At 50.3% G+C, this 17,512-nt stretch overlaps 1 protein-coding gene across 4 annotated transcripts in view; it reads left to right on the top strand.

The window, feature by feature from the left end:
* sulf2a (sulfatase 2a) overlaps window positions 1-17,512 on the top strand; it is a 142,316-nt gene that overhangs the window by 121,168 nt on the left and 3,636 nt on the right. For 2 of the 4 annotated variants that reach the window (XM_034167247.1, XM_034167251.1), the window contains exons 13-18: window positions 1,673-1,931; window positions 2,025-2,121; window positions 2,207-2,301; window positions 2,390-2,449; window positions 3,427-3,593; window positions 13,944-14,086. In XM_034167247.1, coding sequence (XP_034023138.1) covers window positions 1,673-1,931; window positions 2,025-2,121; window positions 2,207-2,301; window positions 2,390-2,449; window positions 3,427-3,593; window positions 13,944-14,086 — 821 coding nt within the window. Of the gene's footprint in view, window positions 1-1,648; window positions 1,932-2,024; window positions 2,122-2,206; window positions 2,302-2,389; window positions 2,450-3,426; window positions 3,594-13,943; window positions 14,087-17,512 lie in introns of all 4 variants that reach the window. The other 2 variants (XM_034167246.1, XM_034167250.1) reach the window with 1 other exon arrangement.

Genomic DNA, 17,512 nt, shown 5'->3' on the forward strand with positions numbered 1-17,512 from the left:
ATCTAGTTCTAGACCACAACATAATACTCTTGCTAGATGTTTCTATTATCACAGGTGTGTGATGAAAAGAGATATTGTTGAATTAATCAAAGTGTGGCTTAACAGTGATCATAGATTAATAACAAATTAACAGGTATAAAATGCAGAATTCAAAACTTTTCACACCACCAACCACCAGACCAGTGATTTAGACTTCAATGTGGCCTTGTTTTTATTTTTAAAAATATTATTTGAATATAATATAAAGCATTTACTTTTCAAAGAACTCATCTAAAATCCCCCAAATATGTCCTTAATACTAAATTTCCTGGGCACGCCATCATACTACCTTACTGTTTTCTTCTGAAATATTAATACCTAAAAGTGTATTGATCTGCGTTTGTATCGAACCACTGTCCCCGTGTGACATCAGCCCGCTGCATGCAAGTTTAAGCAGCAGGAAACGACGCGACCATGCTAATTACAAAAGATTAACTGGTAAGATTTCACAGTTGGTATGTTTGTGAAATAGCAACACTGCCTGTGATGATTTTAAATCTGTATAGAGTGCATGTTTTATGAGTTGCCATCATTTGCGCAAAATCAAACTACCTTAATGTTGACAAAATATTGAAGAAGGTCTGGCTTCAAAGGAGAGGCACATCTTTAACCGTAATTATTCCAATCAAAGCATTCTTTGAATTATTTCTTCTCCAGTTTACAAATCAGTGAAATTATAGTGCACAGACAATGTGACAGCACGGAAAATTATAGCCGCCATATTCCACTGCAATTAAAAGCAACTGATCAGAGTCCTTTGATTGATGTTAAATGGTGGTAATTAAACTGATCAGAGTGCCTTGATTGATATTAAATTTGTCTGGGACTCAGAACCTCAAAATAATAGTTTTTGGTGATAATTCAGTGAATACACCACAACTGTGAATTTTACAGCATTCAGATATTTCATTCAGTAAAATAATATTTGTGATTATTCAGAGCATTAGCTTTAAAAGAGACATATTAGAAGGAAATCTGATGAGTGTTTTTATGGTGACATGGCCCACTTCACCACACGTGTGTTGTGTCTATAGTCACTGTTCAACAGTTAGTAATGGCAGTAGTCTGTGCACGTCACTCTCTGTAATATCGAATATGGAGTGTTCATTCTAGTAATACAGTTCTGCTTCCTGTGGAAGCAACCTCATGTGGACTGTAAAACCACAAATGTCAGCATCAGTGACACTTATGACATCATAACACCGTAACGGGAAAAGGTCACAGAGGATAGATTGTGTGTTTTTCAGGATAGTATGTTTTTCATGATGGTTAAAGGATTGCATTAAGCAATTTTCAGCTTTTTACTCGGTTTTCTGACCTTGACACACAAAAAAAATATATGTATATTTATGGGATATGAAGTATTGATGAGATAAGCACAGTGTGTCTGTGCTGCCATCAAGTGGAGGTTTGCAGTAAACAAATGAGCCTTCAGTCATTTATTCTTGAAAGCAAAACATACAAAGGAGCTCAAATGTATTCATTTCAGAGGACACCAATTGCTTACAGTGTGGAATGAATCCGGCTAATTCTCTGCTGTGTGCTGTCTTCACTGTCAGTGATCCTAATCTGCAGTATCAAAGACAGACTCTGCTCTTCTTTTATTCAGATCCTTCTGTCTCGTCTTACTCAGAGATGAAAGCTGCCCAGACCGTATCTAGGAAACGCTGGACCCGCTCTGTGTCCTTTGAGCTGGATGGAGATCTGTATGCAGTGGACCTGAAGGACGGCTACCGGCCCCTGAGCTCCAGAAACACCAGCTGGGCCAGAGACGGGCGGAGAGGAGCGGCCAGTGAGGAGGACAACGAGGAGTTCAGTGGCATGGAAACAACTGCCAAACCCACCGCCAGCAGCAAACTCGCACCACCTCCTGCTCTGAAAGTCACATACAGGTAGGTGTGTGTGTGTGTGAACACGCACACAAATTAGATGTCAAATTCCACTCATTTCAGCCAGACACTGATGTGTTGTTTTCTTTTCAACAGGTGCTCCATTCTTATGAATGACACAGTCAAGTGTGATGGAGGCCTCTACAAATCCCTCCAGGCATGGAAAGACCACAAACTGCACATCGAGCACGAGGCACTGCACCTTTCCTTCACGTCTGAAGTCTCTCCTTTTTCCTGTTGGCAGAAGATCTGTAATTTGTTTATCTTTGTGTGTTTAGATTGAAACGTTGCAGACTAAAATCAAGAACCTACGTGAGGTTAAAGGTCACCTAAAAAAAGTGCGCCCAGAGGAATGTCAGTGTGACACACCCAGGTGAGATATAAGCAGTTTGACACAGACATGAGCAGGCATCTTGTTGCACGTGTGACAATTCTCGCTTTTTACATTTTTTTTCTTTCAGTTATCCTCTCAAAGACAAAGTGAACTTCAGGTTTAACGCAGCACGTTTACACTCACTCAGGTAGACGTGACAGATGTTTCTGTTTCACTGTCAAATAACTTTTATTTTGCTGTCTGCTCTCATCGTTACCCTGTGTACAAAATAACTCTGAAATGGGTTTTTTTTTTTCAAAATTGTGGGGAATATTCATTGGGTGACACCTCTTGCCCTGTGACTGCTATATTAGCGGTTATAGACAATGGATGGATGGATGGATGGATGGATGGATGGATGGATGGATGGATGGATGGATGGATGGATGGATGGATGGATGGATGGATGGATGGATGGATGGATGGATGGATGGATGGATGGATGGATGGATGGATGGATGGATTCACTGATTCACTGGGTGAGCATCTCTCAATCAGCCATTCCCAGTCGTAAGAATACAGGGGCCGATTTTGAAATCCAAAAATTGTCTGAGGCCAATTAAATCCTTTAATCACAATTTTGATGAAGAATGCGTAAATGGTGAGGTATTTCCATATATTATGCAAATGTGGGTTAGATAAATGAAGAATATTACATCATTTAAAATCACATGACTTTGTTTAATTTCTGCTCATTACCTTTTAAAATTAATAAAACCATTTTTAGGTCATTTTAAACTTCATACAAAATTAAAAATGTGTTTGTAATGACCTTTCTCATGGCCTACCTGGACTACCCTTACAGCCCACCAAAGGGCTGCAGCCCACACATTGGTAATCACAGCTGTAGATGATGGCCTTCTGGAGTATATCAAAGGTCAAAAAATATATTCCACAAAACACCTGTTCCACCATTTCTCCATAGCCAGTAGAGCTCATGATGCCGCCTAAAGCTTATATCGATCCGCTCATCATTTCTATTTATGTACAATAAGTTATGTCTTGATAGTGCCACTGAAGGATCATGAAATGATGTCATTTGTCTGAAAGTGACATTTATGAGTGCATGCAATGTACACACGGCTCCTCAAATGGTTTTCATTTTATGTACTTTCTTCTCATCAGAGTGGAATCCAAACAGAAGAGTCAGTGGCTGCAAAAGGAGCAAAAACGCAGAAAGAAAATACGAAAATTCCTCAAGAGACTCCAGAACAATGACACCTGCAGCATGCCAGGGCTCACTTGCTTCACCCATGATAACCATCACTGGCAGACTGCCCCCTTCTGGACAAGTGAGAAACTTCAAGAGGCTGTGAAAAATGTGGAATTGTAGGCTTGTGGAAACGAGTGACTTACATTAGGTGCTTTTGTTGGCGAGGAAGGATTCTGATCTTGACTTCTCAGATGATGCTGCGATCTTTGCAGAATCTATGGATATCTTGATTGCAGCACTTGAGAAGTGTGGGTTTGCAATTGTCCTGGAATAAGGCAGAGTTGCATGGTTTCAGTGACTTCCTGGACTCTTTGTATATAATGTATCTGCTTGCTGTGAAAGTGTTGAACATATGTAGACTGTTGTGAAAGTGTAGGTACACGGACCCACAACAGGGGGCGCAATGAACGGACAATGGAGAAAGGTGAATAACAAGTTTTACTGTTGTGAAAAGAGCACAACCAATACAACAATTAATAATTTGGAGTTTGAAGCCGAAATCTGCTGGTGTCGTGTGGGCAGGCTCGAAGGTAGGAGGCGTCCGTCCTAGTCGAACCGGAACCACCCAGATTTCCTCTGCCACCGAACCCCAGAAGTACTGGAACCGCCAAGTCCCGAATTCCCAGGTGGCCACTGCCTCCGCTCGTCGGATCCGGTACTGCTGGCGGGAAAGAGCACAAACACACAGGTATGGATGCGACAGCACCCAGTAGACGGAGAGGGGAGAAGCCGCCTCCACCTCTTGTTACAATGAAGCAGGAAAGGTGAGTACTTATCCAAGCAAGTAGCTTTCTGTAGTCAGCTGTCCTGAAAAGGTTTACCAAGGTTTATCAGAGTCTTCAATATGAGCTTGCAGAGAAGGTTACCTTAATCTCAAGGCGATATCTCGGCACTGAGGTGGAGACGCTGTCCTGCTGATATACCTCCGTCCTGAGTGCAGTCAGCTGTGTCCAGTAATGGGTGACAGCTGTCACCCTGGCAGCCCTCGTCGGCGGCAGCGCCCTCTGGTGCCTGGAGCCCGCACTCCAGGCAGGGCGCCCTCTGGTGGTGGTGGGCCAGCAGTACCTCCTCTTCAGCGGCCCACACAACAGGACCCCCCCCTCAACGGGCGCCTCCTGGCGCACGACCGGGCTTGTCCGGATGGCGACGGTAGAAGTCGGCCAGGAGGGCCGGGTCCAGGATGAAGCTCCTCTTCACCCAGGAGCGTTCTTCGGGGCCGTACCCCTCCCAGTCCACCAGGTACTGAAGACCCCGACCCATTCGACGGACATCGAGGAGCCGACGCACGGTCCAAGCCGGTTCCCCGTCGATGATCCGGGCAGGAGGTGGTGCCGGACCCGGGGTGCAGAGGGGTGAGGTGTGATGGGGCTTTATCCGGGAGACGTGGAATACCGGGTGAATCCGCAGCGAGGCCGGCAACTGAAGCCTCACTGAGGCGGGATTGATGATTTTGAGGACCTTGAAGGGGCCGATGTATCGGTCTTGGAGCTTGGGGGAGTCCACTTGAAGGGGAATGTCCTTGGTGGACAACCATACCTCCTGCCCAGGACGATACGTGGGAGCCGGGGCCCGCCGCCGGTCTGCATGTGTCTTCGCTCTCGTCCGGGCCTTCAACAAGGCAGAGCGGGCGGCACGCCACACCCGACGGCACCTCCGTAGGTGGGCCTGGACCGAGGGCACACCGACCTCTCCCTCGACCACCGGAAACAAGGGGGGCTGATACCCCAAGCACACCTCAAACGGGGAGAGGCCGGTGGCTGATGACACTTGGCTGTTGTGAGCGTACTCGATCCAGGCCAGGTGGGTACTCCAGGCCGTCGGGTGCGCGGCTGTCACACAGCGTAGTGTCTGCTCCAAGTCCTGGTTCGCCCGCTCTGCTTGCCCGTTGGTCTGGGGATGATACCCAGACGAGAGGCTGACCGTGGCCCCCAGTTCCCGGCAGAAGCTCCTCCAGACGTGTGAGGTGAACTGGGGACCGCGATCGGAGACGATGTCTGATGGTATACCATGCAGACGGACGACGTGGTGGACCAGGAGGTCCGCTGTCTCCTGGGCCGTTGGAAGCTTCGGGAGGGCCACGAAGTGGGCCGCCTTGGAGAAACGGTCCACTATCGTGAAGACGACGGTGTTTCCCTGGGACGGCGGGAGACCCGTGACGAAGTCCAGGCCGATGTGGGACCAGGGGCGATGAGGCACGGGCAGTGGCTGTAGCTGCCCTGAGGTCTTCTGGTGGTTGGCCTTGCCCCTGGCGCAGGTGGTACAGGCCTGGACGTAATCCCGGACATCGGCCTCCAGGGATGCCCACCAGAAGCGTTGCCGGACGACTGTCACGGTCCTTCGCACCCCCGGGTGACAGGAGAGCTTAGAACCGTGACAGAAGTCTAGGACTGCGGCCCTGGCCTCTGGTGGGACGTATAGTTTGTTCTTTGGTCCGTTTCCGGGGTCCGGGACACGGGTCAGGGCCTCCCGGACGGTCTTCTCCACGTCCCAGGTGAGGGCGGCCACGATAGCGGACTCCGGGATGATGGGATCCGGGGGATCCGACGGTTCCGTTTTGACCTCATCTTCGTGCACCCGGGACAATGCATCCGATCTCTGGTTCTTGGTCCCGGGGCGGTAGGTAATCCGGAAGTCAAAACGGCCAAAGAACAGTGACCAGCGGGCTTGCCTGGGTTCAGACGCTTAGCGGTCCTGATGTACTCCAGGTTCCGATGGTCAGTGAAAACCGTGAATGGCACGGCTGTTCCCTCCAACAGATGTCTCCACTCTTCGAGGGCCTCTTTCACAGCAAGGAGTTCCCGATTGCCGACGTCATAGTTCCGTTCAGCGGGGGTCAACCTGCGGGAAAAATAGGCACACGGGTGAAGGACCTTATCGGTCTTCCCGCTCTGGGAGAGCACCGCTCCTATCCCTGAGTCCGAGGCATCCACTTCAACCACTAACTGGCGGCTAGGATCGGGCTGCACCAGAACTGGTGCAGACGAGAAGCGCCGTTTCAACTCCTTGAACGCGGCCTCGCACCGGTCCGACCAGGAGACTCCAGAACAATGACACCTGCAGCATGCCAGGGCTCACTTGCTTCACCCATGATAACCATCACTGGCAGACTGCCCCCTTCTGGACAAGTGAGAAACTTCAAGAGGCTGTGAAAAATGTGGAATTGTAGGCTTGTGGAAACGAGTGACTTACATTAGGTGCTTTTGTTGGCGAGGAAGGATTCTGATCTTGACTTCTCAGATGATGCTGCGATCTTTGCAGAATCTATGGATATCTTGATTGCAGCACTTGAGAAGTGTGGGTTTGCAATTGTCCTGGAATAAGGCAGAGTTGCATGGTTTCAGTGACTTCCTGGACTCTTTGTATATAATGTATCTGCTTGCTGTGAAAGTGTTGAACATATGTAGACTGTTGTGAAAGTGTAGGTACACGGACCCACAACAGGGGGCGCAATGAACGGACAATGGAGAAAGGTGAATAACAAGTTTTACTGTTGTGAAAAGAGCACAACCAATACAACAATTAATAATTTGGAGTTTGAAGCCGAAATCTGCTGGTGTCGTGTGGGCAGGCTCGAAGGTAGGAGGCGTCCGTCCTAGTCGAACCGGAACCACCCAGATTTCCTCTGCCACCGAACCCCAGAAGTACTGGAACCGCCAAGTCCCGAATTCCCAGGTGGCCACTGCCTCCGCTCGTCGGATCCGGTACTGCTGGCGGGAAAGAGCACAAACACACAGGTATGGATGCGACAGCACCCAGTAGACGGAGAGGGGAGAAGCCGCCTCCACCTCTTGTTACAATGAAGCAGGAAAGGTGAGTACTTATCCAAGCAAGTAGCTTTCTGTAGTCAGCTGTCCTGAAAAGGTTTACCAAGGTTTATCAGAGTCTTCAATATGAGCTTGCAGAGAAGGTTACCTTAATCTCAAGGCGATATCTCGGCACTGAGGTGGAGACGCTGTCCTGCTGATATACCTCCGTCCTGAGTGCAGTCAGCTGTGTCCAGTAATGGGTGACAGCTGTCACCCTGGCAGCCCTCGTCGGCGGCAGCGCCCTCTGGTGCCTGGAGCCCGCACTCCAGGCAGGGCGCCCTCTGGTGGTGGTGGGCCAGCAGTACCTCCTCTTCAGCGGCCCACACAACAGGACCCCCCCCTCAACGGGCGCCTCCTGGCGCACGACCGGGCTTGTCCGGATGGCGACGGTAGAAGTCGGCCAGGAGGGCCGGGTCCAGGATGAAGCTCCTCTTCACCCAGGAGCGTTCTTCGGGGCCGTACCCCTCCCAGTCCACCAGGTACTGAAGACCCCGACCCATTCGACGGACATCGAGGAGCCGACGCACGGTCCAAGCCGGTTCCCCGTCGATGATCCGGGCAGGAGGTGGTGCCGGACCCGGGGTGCAGAGGGGTGAGGTGTGATGGGGCTTTATCCGGGAGACGTGGAATACCGGGTGAATCCGCAGCGAGGCCGGCAACTGAAGCCTCACTGAGGCGGGATTGATGATTTTGAGGACCTTGAAGGGGCCGATGTATCGGTCTTGGAGCTTGGGGGAGTCCACTTGAAGGGGAATGTCCTTGGTGGACAACCATACCTCCTGCCCAGGACGATACGTGGGGGCCGGGGCCCGCCGCCGGTCTGCATGTGTCTTCGCTCTCGTCCGGGCCTTCAACAAGGCAGAGCGGGCGGCACGCCACACCCGACGGCACCTCCGTAGGTGGGCCTGGACCGAGGGCACACCGACCTCTCCCTCGACCACCGGAAACAAGGGGGGCTGATACCCCAAGCACACCTCAAACGGGGAGAGGCCGGTGGCTGATGACACTTGGCTGTTGTGAGCGTACTCGATCCAGGCCAGGTGGGTACTCCAGGCCGTCGGGTGCGCGGCTGTCACACAGCGTAGTGTCTGCTCCAAGTCCTGGTTCGCCCGCTCTGCTTGCCCGTTGGTCTGGGGATGATACCCAGACGAGAGGCTGACCGTGGCCCCCAGTTCCCGGCAGAAGCTCCTCCAGACGTGTGAGGTGAACTGGGGACCGCGATCGGAGACGATGTCTGATGGTATACCATGCAGACGGACGACGTGGTGGACCAGGAGGTCCGCTGTCTCCTGGGCCGTTGGAAGCTTCGGGAGGGCCACGAAGTGGGCCGCCTTGGAGAAACGGTCCACTATCGTGAAGACGACGGTGTTTCCCTGGGACGGCGGGAGACCCGTGACGAAGTCCAGGCCGATGTGGGACCAGGGGCGATGAGGCACGGGCAGTGGCTGTAGCTGCCCTGAGGTCTTCTGGTGGTTGGCCTTGCCCCTGGCGCAGGTGGTACAGGCCTGGACGTAATCCCGGACATCGGCCTCCAGGGATGCCCACCAGAAGCGTTGCCGGACGACTGTCACGGTCCTTCGCACCCCCGGGTGACAGGAGAGCTTAGAACCGTGACAGAAGTCTAGGACTGCGGCCCTGGCCTCTGGTGGGACGTATAGTTTGTTCTTTGGTCCGTTTCCGGGGTCCGGGACACGGGTCAGGGCCTCCCGGACGGTCTTCTCCACGTCCCAGGTGAGGGCGGCCACGATAGCGGACTCCGGGATGATGGGATCCGGGGGATCCGACGGTTCCGTTTTGACCTCATCTTCGTGCACCCGGGACAATGCATCCGATCTCTGGTTCTTGGTCCCGGGGCGGTAGGTAATCCGGAAGTCAAAACGGCCAAAGAACAGTGACCAGCGGGCTTGCCTGGGGTTCAGACGCTTAGCGGTCCTGATGTACTCCAGGTTCCGATGGTCAGTGAAAACCGTGAATGGCACGGCTGTTCCCTCCAACAGATGTCTCCACTCTTCGAGGGCCTCTTTCACAGCAAGGAGTTCCCGATTGCCGACGTCATAGTTCCGTTCAGCGGGGGTCAACCTGCGGGAAAAATAGGCACACGGGTGAAGGACCTTATCGGTCTTCCCGCTCTGGGAGAGCACCGCTCCTATCCCTGAGTCCGAGGCATCCACTTCAACCACTAACTGGCGGCTAGGATCGGGCTGCACCAGAACTGGTGCAGACGAGAAGCGCCGTTTCAACTCCTTGAACGCGGCCTCGCACCGGTCCGACCAGGTGAAGGGAACTTTTGGAGAGGTCAGGGCTGTCAGGGGGCTAACTACCTGACTGTAGCCCTTGATGAACCTCCTGTAGAAATTAGCAAAGCCGAGGAACTGTTGCAGCTTCCTACGGCTTGTGGGTTGGGGCCAGTCTCTCACCGCCGCAACCTTGGCCGGGTCCGGGGCGACGGAGTTAGAGGAGATGATAAACCCCAGGAAGGACAAAGAAGTGCGGTGGAACTCACACTTCTCGCCCTTCACAAACAGACGGTTCTCCAACAACCGCTGTAGGACCTGACGTACATGCTTGACATGGGTCTCAGGATCCGGAGAAAAGATGAGTATATCGTCTAGATATACGAAGACGAACCGGTGCAGGAAGTCCCGCAAGACATCGTTTACCAACGCTTGGAAGGTCGCGGGAGCATTAGTGAGACCGAACGGCATGACCAGGTACTCAAAATGACCTAAGGGGGTGTTAAATGCCGTCTTCCATTCGTCTCCCTTCCGAATCCGAACCAAATGGTACGCGTTCCTAAGATCCAGCTTGGTGAAGATTCTGGCTCCATGCAAGGGGGTGAACACTGAATCCAACAAGGGCAACGGGTATCGGTTGCGAACCGTGATCTCATTCAACCCCCTGTAATCAATGCATGGACGAAGTCCGCCATCTTTTTTACCCACAAAAAAGAAACCAGCGCCCATCGGTGAGGTGGAATTCCGGATCAACCCGGCGGCTAATGAGTCCCGGATGTAGGTCTCCATTGATTCGCGTTCCGGCCGTGAGAGGTTGTACAGCCTACTGGACGGGAACTCACTGCCTGGAACCAAATCAATGGCACAATCGTACGGGCGGTGGGGAGGAAGCGTGAGAGCCAGATCCTTGCTGAACACGTCCGCAAGGTCATGGTACTCCGCTGGCACCGCCTTCAGATTGGGCGGGACTCGGACCTCCTCCTTAGCTTGGGAGCCGGGCGGAACCGAGGAACCGAGACACTCCCGATGGCAGGTTTCGCTCCACTGAACCACCACCCCGGACGGCCAATCAATCCGGGGATTGTGCTTAAGCATCCATGGAAATCCTAAAACCACACGGGAGGTGGCCTGAGTCACGAAGAACTCGATCACCTCCCGGTGGTTGCCTGACACCACCAGAGTTACTGGAGGTGTCTTGTGTGTGATTGGTGGGAGTAGGGAGCCATCTAGTGCTCGAACCTGCACAGGCGAGGTAAGAGCCACCAGAGGGAGCCCTATCTCCCTGGCCCATCTACTGTCTAGCAGATTCCCCTCAGAGCCCGTGTCCACCAGTGCTGGGGCCTTCAGGGTTGAATCCTCAAACAGGATCGTGACTGGGAGTCGTGTAGCAATGTGGGTATGTCTCACGTGAATGTTTTGGCCCACCCCTGGCCCAGTCTCTAAGGGCGGGCGTTTGGCGTTTGACCGCTCGGGGCAGTCTCTCACATGGTGCTCTATTGAACCACAAACAAGACACGCTCCGTGGGTCCATCTCCTTTGTGCATCTGGTGCCCTAAATGTTGCCCTACTCGTGTCCCTAGCTTCGTCAGTAGGGGGAGCTGTGACCCCACGGAGCGCAGGAACAGAGGAGCGTGGGGAGGGCGGAGCTCGATCGGACCCGGAAGGGAGAGGGACGACGCGTGCCTGGCCACGCCCTTCGCCTCGTTCCCGACGGCGTTCTTCTACCCGGTTGTCGAGTCGTATAACTAGATCGATGAGCCCATCTAAATCCCGCGGTTCGTCCTTAGCCACCAGGTGCTCTTTTAGGACCAGAGACAGTCCGTTTACAAAGGCAGCGCGGAGGGCAGTGCTATTCCAGCCGGATCTCGCCGCCGCGATGCGGAAGGCGACTGCATAGGCAGCTGCGCTCCGACGCCCCTGTCGTATGGACAGTAGTGCGGTTGAAGCGGACTCGCCTCTGTTGGGATGATCGAACACCGTTCTGAGCTCCCGTACAAACCCATCGTATGAATGAAGGAGCCGTGAGTTCTGCTCCCAGAGCGCTGTAGCCCAAGCGCGTGCCTCCCCGCGAAGCAGGTTTATGACATAAGCTACTTTGCTAGCGTCAGTCGCGTACATCACGGGACGCTGTGCGAAGACGAGCGAACATTGCATCAAAAAATCCGCGCACGTCTCCACACAGCCTCCGTACGGTTCTGGAGGGCTTATGTAAGCTTCTGGGGACGGAGGAAGGGACCGTTGAACGACCAGTGGAACGTCACTCTCACACGCAGGGTCCTCGGGAGGGAGAGCCGCAGCGGCGCCCGGAGGGCGCGCTTCCACTTGTGCGGCGAGAGCCTCCACCCTGCGGTTTAGGAGAACGTGCTGCTCGGTCATGAAATCGATCCGAGTGGTGAAAGCGGTGAGGATCCGCTGCAACTCACCGACTACCCCTCCCGAAGCCGCCGCTGCGCCCTGTTCTTCCATTGGCCGTTCAACAGCCGGTTGACGCCCCTCGGGATCCATGACGCTGGCCGAGATATCCTGTTGTGAAAGTGTAGGTACACGGACCCACAACAGGGGGCGCAATGAACGGACAATGGAGAAAGGTGAATAACAAGTTTTACTGTTGTGAAAAGAGCACAACCAATACAACAATTAATAATTTGGAGTTTGAAGCCGAAATCTGCTGGTGTCGTGTGGGCAGGCTCGAAGGTAGGAGGCGTCCGTCCTAGTCGAACCGGAACCACCCAGATTTCCTCTGCCACCGAACCCCAGAAGTACTGGAACCGCCAAGTCCCGAATTCCCAGGTGGCCACTGCCTCCGCTCGTCGGATCCGGTACTGCTGGCGGGAAAGAGCACAAACACACAGGTATGGATGCGACAGCACCCAGTAGACGGAGAGGGGAGAAGCCGCCTCCACCTCTTGTTACAATGAAGCAGGAAAGGTGAGTACTTATCCAAGCAAGTAGCTTTCTGTAGTCAGCTGTCCTGAAAAGGTTTACCAAGGTTTATCAGAGTCTTCAATATGAGCTTGCAGAGAAGGTTACCTTAATCTCAAGGCGATATCTCGGCACTGAGGTGGAGACGCTGTCCTGCTGATATACCTCCGTCCTGAGTGCAGTCAGCTGTGTCCAGTAATGGGTGACAGCTGTCACCCTGGCAGCCCTCGTCGGCGGCAGCGCCCTCTGGTGCCTGGAGCCCGCACTCCAGGCAGGGCGCCCTCTGGTGGTGGTGGGCCAGCAGTACCTCCTCTTCAGCGGCCCACACAACATAGACATTCATTTATCTCTGCAGTGACATTCATGTCTCTGTGTCCTTGGCCTTTGAGGATCAAGTGACACCTGGAAGAGCTTAAAGAGTCATTAGGTCAATGAAGACAAATGTTTGGGGATGCTGGTTCCTTTGCAGGAGAATGAAGGTCCAAGTCTTTAGGGTCTTGATGTTTTGTTACTTTATGGTTGTGAAACTTGGACACTAACCAGTGATCTAAGACAAAGTCTGGATGGCTTTTGTACAAGGTCCCTCTTATGGGTTTCAGGTATCACTGGAGTTACTTTGTATCAAATGAATGGTTACTTGGGGATGGGGGGGAATCAGATGAGGAGCACAGTATCACTTGTGTCGTAAGGGAAAGTCAGATGTGATGGGAATCTGTAGGCATAATCCAACACACAGGTGACTTAGTCTTGAGGCCTCCAGCAGCTGAAGAAGGTGAAGTAGGTGCACACCTTTCACTGGACTGTACCAGATAGATGGTTACTTTTGTAGGTGGTGAATGAATACCTATTCTCATGATGCATTTTGTACATGATGCAAAAAGTTAAGCTGCAAATTTGTGGGCACATGTGCAATGTGTGTTTTTCACATTTAGTGTTCTCAAAAGCACATTTTGGTTGAGGTTATGGTTACAGTCAGTTTAGGGTTAAAATAGCAATAATAAGTAAAAGATGACTGACCACTTTTTATTTATGCTCGGATGGTCCGCCCTCTTGTTTTCTGTGACATTATCACATCCCCCTCCTGGTGCAAAATATGTGCGATGTGGGATCTGTATAAATTCCTCACAGGAAGTATGTATGAATACATATTCACACAATTTTTTGTGCAGTACTTTTCATACATTTTATAGCATTTTTTTGTGAGAATAGGTTGGGGTTGACCTGTAATTTACTTGCGTGGTTGTCATCTGGGACCCAAGGCGGTTCCGTAGTGTGGTAGATGTGATGATGTGCAGCACCAGCACCCGTAAAAAATGAAATGAAGGAAAATGTGGTGGAGCATTCCTTTTCTGTTCTGACTGAGTAATTCAGAGTAGATATGAAGGAAACAGCATTTTTCCAACACTTTTGTCATATTCTTTGTTTTCCACTCTCATCCCTCCCTTCCTTACCCACCCCCTCCCTCAGTGGGCCCATTCTGTGCATGCACCAGTGCCAACAACAACACCTACTGGTGCCTCAGGACCATCAATGACACGCACAACTTCCTGTTTTGTGAATTTGCTACTGGCTTCCTGGAGTATTTTGACCTCAACACTGACCCCTACCAGGTTTGTCTAAATATGCATATATATATATATATATATATATATATATGTATATATTTATGTATGACAAAGAAGTTATTTATGCTATCTACCCCAGCACATTGTATTGAAAATAATGACTTTGAGCTCAAAGAACAGACTTTAATTTCAAATTGTTGTTTTGCTTTGTTTAGTCCTCACGAAAGAAAGTAAAGCTGATTCAGTAATTGGCTGCTGAGCTATTTGATGGCAAAGGGAGACTTGTGGAATTGTGGTTTGCACTGTTGCCTCGCAGCAATAAGTTCGTGAGATCACTTCCTGCCCGGTCCTTTCTGTGGGGAGTTTTATGTTCATGGGGTTCCCTCTGGGTACGCTGGCTTCCTCCCACTTCCAAAGACATGCAGGGTAGATGAATTGGATACTTTAAATTAACAGCAGGTGAATGTTTGTATTTGATTATCTATCAAAATGTGGTCTTGCAACAGACTGGCAGCCTGTCCAGGGTGAAACCTGTTTCTTGCCTATTGACCACTAGGACAGGCTCCAGCTCACCCATGACCCTTAACTGGAATAAGCAGGTGTAGAAAATGAACGTATGCATGTAAAACAACAAGATGATTTCAAACGCTGCATTTGGAGTCTGTAATTACTATGATCTCCAAAAAGCTGTTGCTGCCACTGAAGCAAGCTGTCATTAACCTACAAAACCTGTCAGAGAGAAAACCAAATCACAAGATGTTTTTAATCACATTTCTAGGCCTGTCACAGTAATCACTTTATCGACTTACCATGATATGTTAACATGACGTTTATCATTTCTACTGATCTTGATATTCTGCATTGTGTTTACATTTAATTGTTTGTTTACCTACATTTGCCCTATTGAGGTTTGGAATACTGCAAAATTGCGCAAAATCTCAGAGAGGTGTCTGACAAGTGAGATGTCATTGAGAAATGCATTGAAACGGTCAGATAACGATGCCATTTAACCGCTGCACACAGGTAACAACATTGACTACGTCTACATGCCGTTAATATTCGGGTTAAGGTCAATATACCGGTTTCTGAATCATTGGGAATAACCCGTTTACATGCTTAAGCAGACAGAGTTACTCCTGTATACATGGTCATTGGTATCATTTGGAATATCCCCAACTAAACAGCGAGGCACGTCTTCCACCGGTGCATGATTTGGTCTGGCATTCGTGCAAATCCTGCTTCGTGTAATCCTGCTTCGGTTAAAACCCCTCACTATACACTTTTCTCAAACAGGCATGAACATTTTCTCACTTTTCTCTCCTGTGTAAACACTCTCTTTTTTCTTCTGGGCGAGAAGATTATAAACAGACACACGCAGAACACAACGCGTGTGCTGTCCCTTCGCTCACTGCCTCCGGGTGTACGGATGCCGGACCTGCAAAGAATCCAAGTCATGGCCACGGAGCTCTGCGGCTGTGGTATACCGAGACCCTGCGGCGCTGTGGATTATTTCCGCAAGAATTCTATCCTTGCTGGCTGCCTCTGCATCAAAATAGCAAGCGTAGTCTCTGGACCTGTTGCCACAGTTGGCGCAGCTCCGCACAGCAGCGAGGGAGCGGTGTGAGTGGCCCGCTGTGGCGCTCAGTAAGCGCATCGGAGGCAGAGCAATCGCGGTGATGGCGACCGGTGCCACGACCGGCCCACCTGATAAGGACGCAGAACACAATGCGCTGTTTACCTCTGCTTCGGTGGTGTCTGGTGGGTTGCACATGCTGCATACAAGTAGTTGCCGTACTCAAAAGACCAAGATTCCTTGCAGATAGGACATGTGCAGAACACAAAATAATGTTCCTTTCTATGGGGATATCCCGATGCGTGTTTATATGACCTGATATTCAGGTTAGAAAAGGAGTAACCTAGGGGTCTTATTTGGTCATACGTAGTCATTAACATTGCAAGGTAAAACTCTCTGTATATGTGCCTAAAACTCTCGTAAATATATTATCTGGGGCTTAGATGTTACTGTGTTTGTTTTTTGTAAACATGTGAGAATCTCAGGTTGTTTCTTCGTTATTTTCAATGGAAATCGCTGTGAGCCGCGATCACTTCCGGTTCATGTTCAAGCGAGACAAAGAATGCCTCCGTTTCGGCGTGTCAGAGGACAAGTTCGGACGTGCCTATCTCGACTTTCAATGCTTACCAGTCGAGTGAGTTATAAGAGAAATTGTGGAGAGCTGGGCATGTCCGAACTTGTCCTCTGACACGCCGAAACGGAGGCGTTCTTTGTCTCGCTTGAACAGCGAATTGGTCATGAAGCACAAAGCCTCCACGCGGCTTTCCACAACAAAATCTCTTGTTAAAAGTGAAATCTGCCGGAAAATGGTTGATGTCGAGCTCTTGTGATAACCAGAGAAAGTGCACACGACAGTCCCAGCTCCACACAGCCATCCATTTAGAAATGATCCGGTGGTTCGTGCCTGTCGTCGCGGCTCGGAGTGCGGCGCGCCGAGCGCCATTGTGGGCCATCCTTAAAGCTGTAGTAACAGTCCTTATTCTCTGTGAAGCCCGTAAAATTTTCACCGAAAGCCAGATAAATTTTTCGAATGGTTTCCAGGTGCCAGTCTCTAACAGCTTTTGAAAAAATTCTGATGGAAAAAAAACCCAAATTATTCCGCCATTTCCAGACAATGAAAATCCGATGACGGGGCGGGACCACTCCTTCCACAAGGCGTGCTCACAGGCGAATGACGTCACCAACAGGCGTGGAAAAACTCACGCACAAGGGTTCAAGCTTGTCTGACGTGAAAACATATGAATCAAATCCATATAGTTTAAAAAAAAAATAAAAAGGTACGATACTTTATGGACAGACCTCGTATATGACACACCAGAATGCAGGGGTGGTGGCCACGCACTTAAGTGCGCTAGTTTCCAGTGCGTAAGGCGTCCTGCTCATTCGTGGAGTTGTGTCAGGAAGAGCATCCGGTGTAAAAACCTCTGCCAAATCAACATGCAGATCCACCTTGGATCTGCTGTGGTGAAACAAGATAGAAGCCAAAGGATCTTACTTATGTTGCACAGGCATATTTGTCACATCTGTCCAAAAGTGTGTCAATTAAAGAAAAAATAACCATAAGTAAGTCACATTTATTTCTGAAATGTGATGCTGCTGCTTCGTGCAACAAGAAGCAAAATAATTTAATTGGTGCATTATGTATTTATAACACAAACACTCTGTTAGTTAGCAGAAGCTAACGGGCTAATTAATGTTAATGTATGAGGCCCAAAGAATGCAAGAGTAAATTACTTCTTGCCACCACTAAACAGAAGAAAATGTCCAGAAGGAGCAAAAAATGTTAGCCTTTCAGGTTAATTTGAAATCAACTCAACTTTACAAAAAAAAGGAAAACTTTCTTAAGGCAAAAAAAAAAAGAAAAAAGAAAAAAAAAAGAAAATCATTTACCTGACCTA

Source organism: Thalassophryne amazonica, chromosome 3 (assembly GCF_902500255.1).
Source record: "Thalassophryne amazonica chromosome 3, fThaAma1.1, whole genome shotgun sequence".
In the NCBI taxonomy this organism is placed as follows: domain Eukaryota; kingdom Metazoa; phylum Chordata; class Actinopteri; order Batrachoidiformes; family Batrachoididae; genus Thalassophryne; species Thalassophryne amazonica.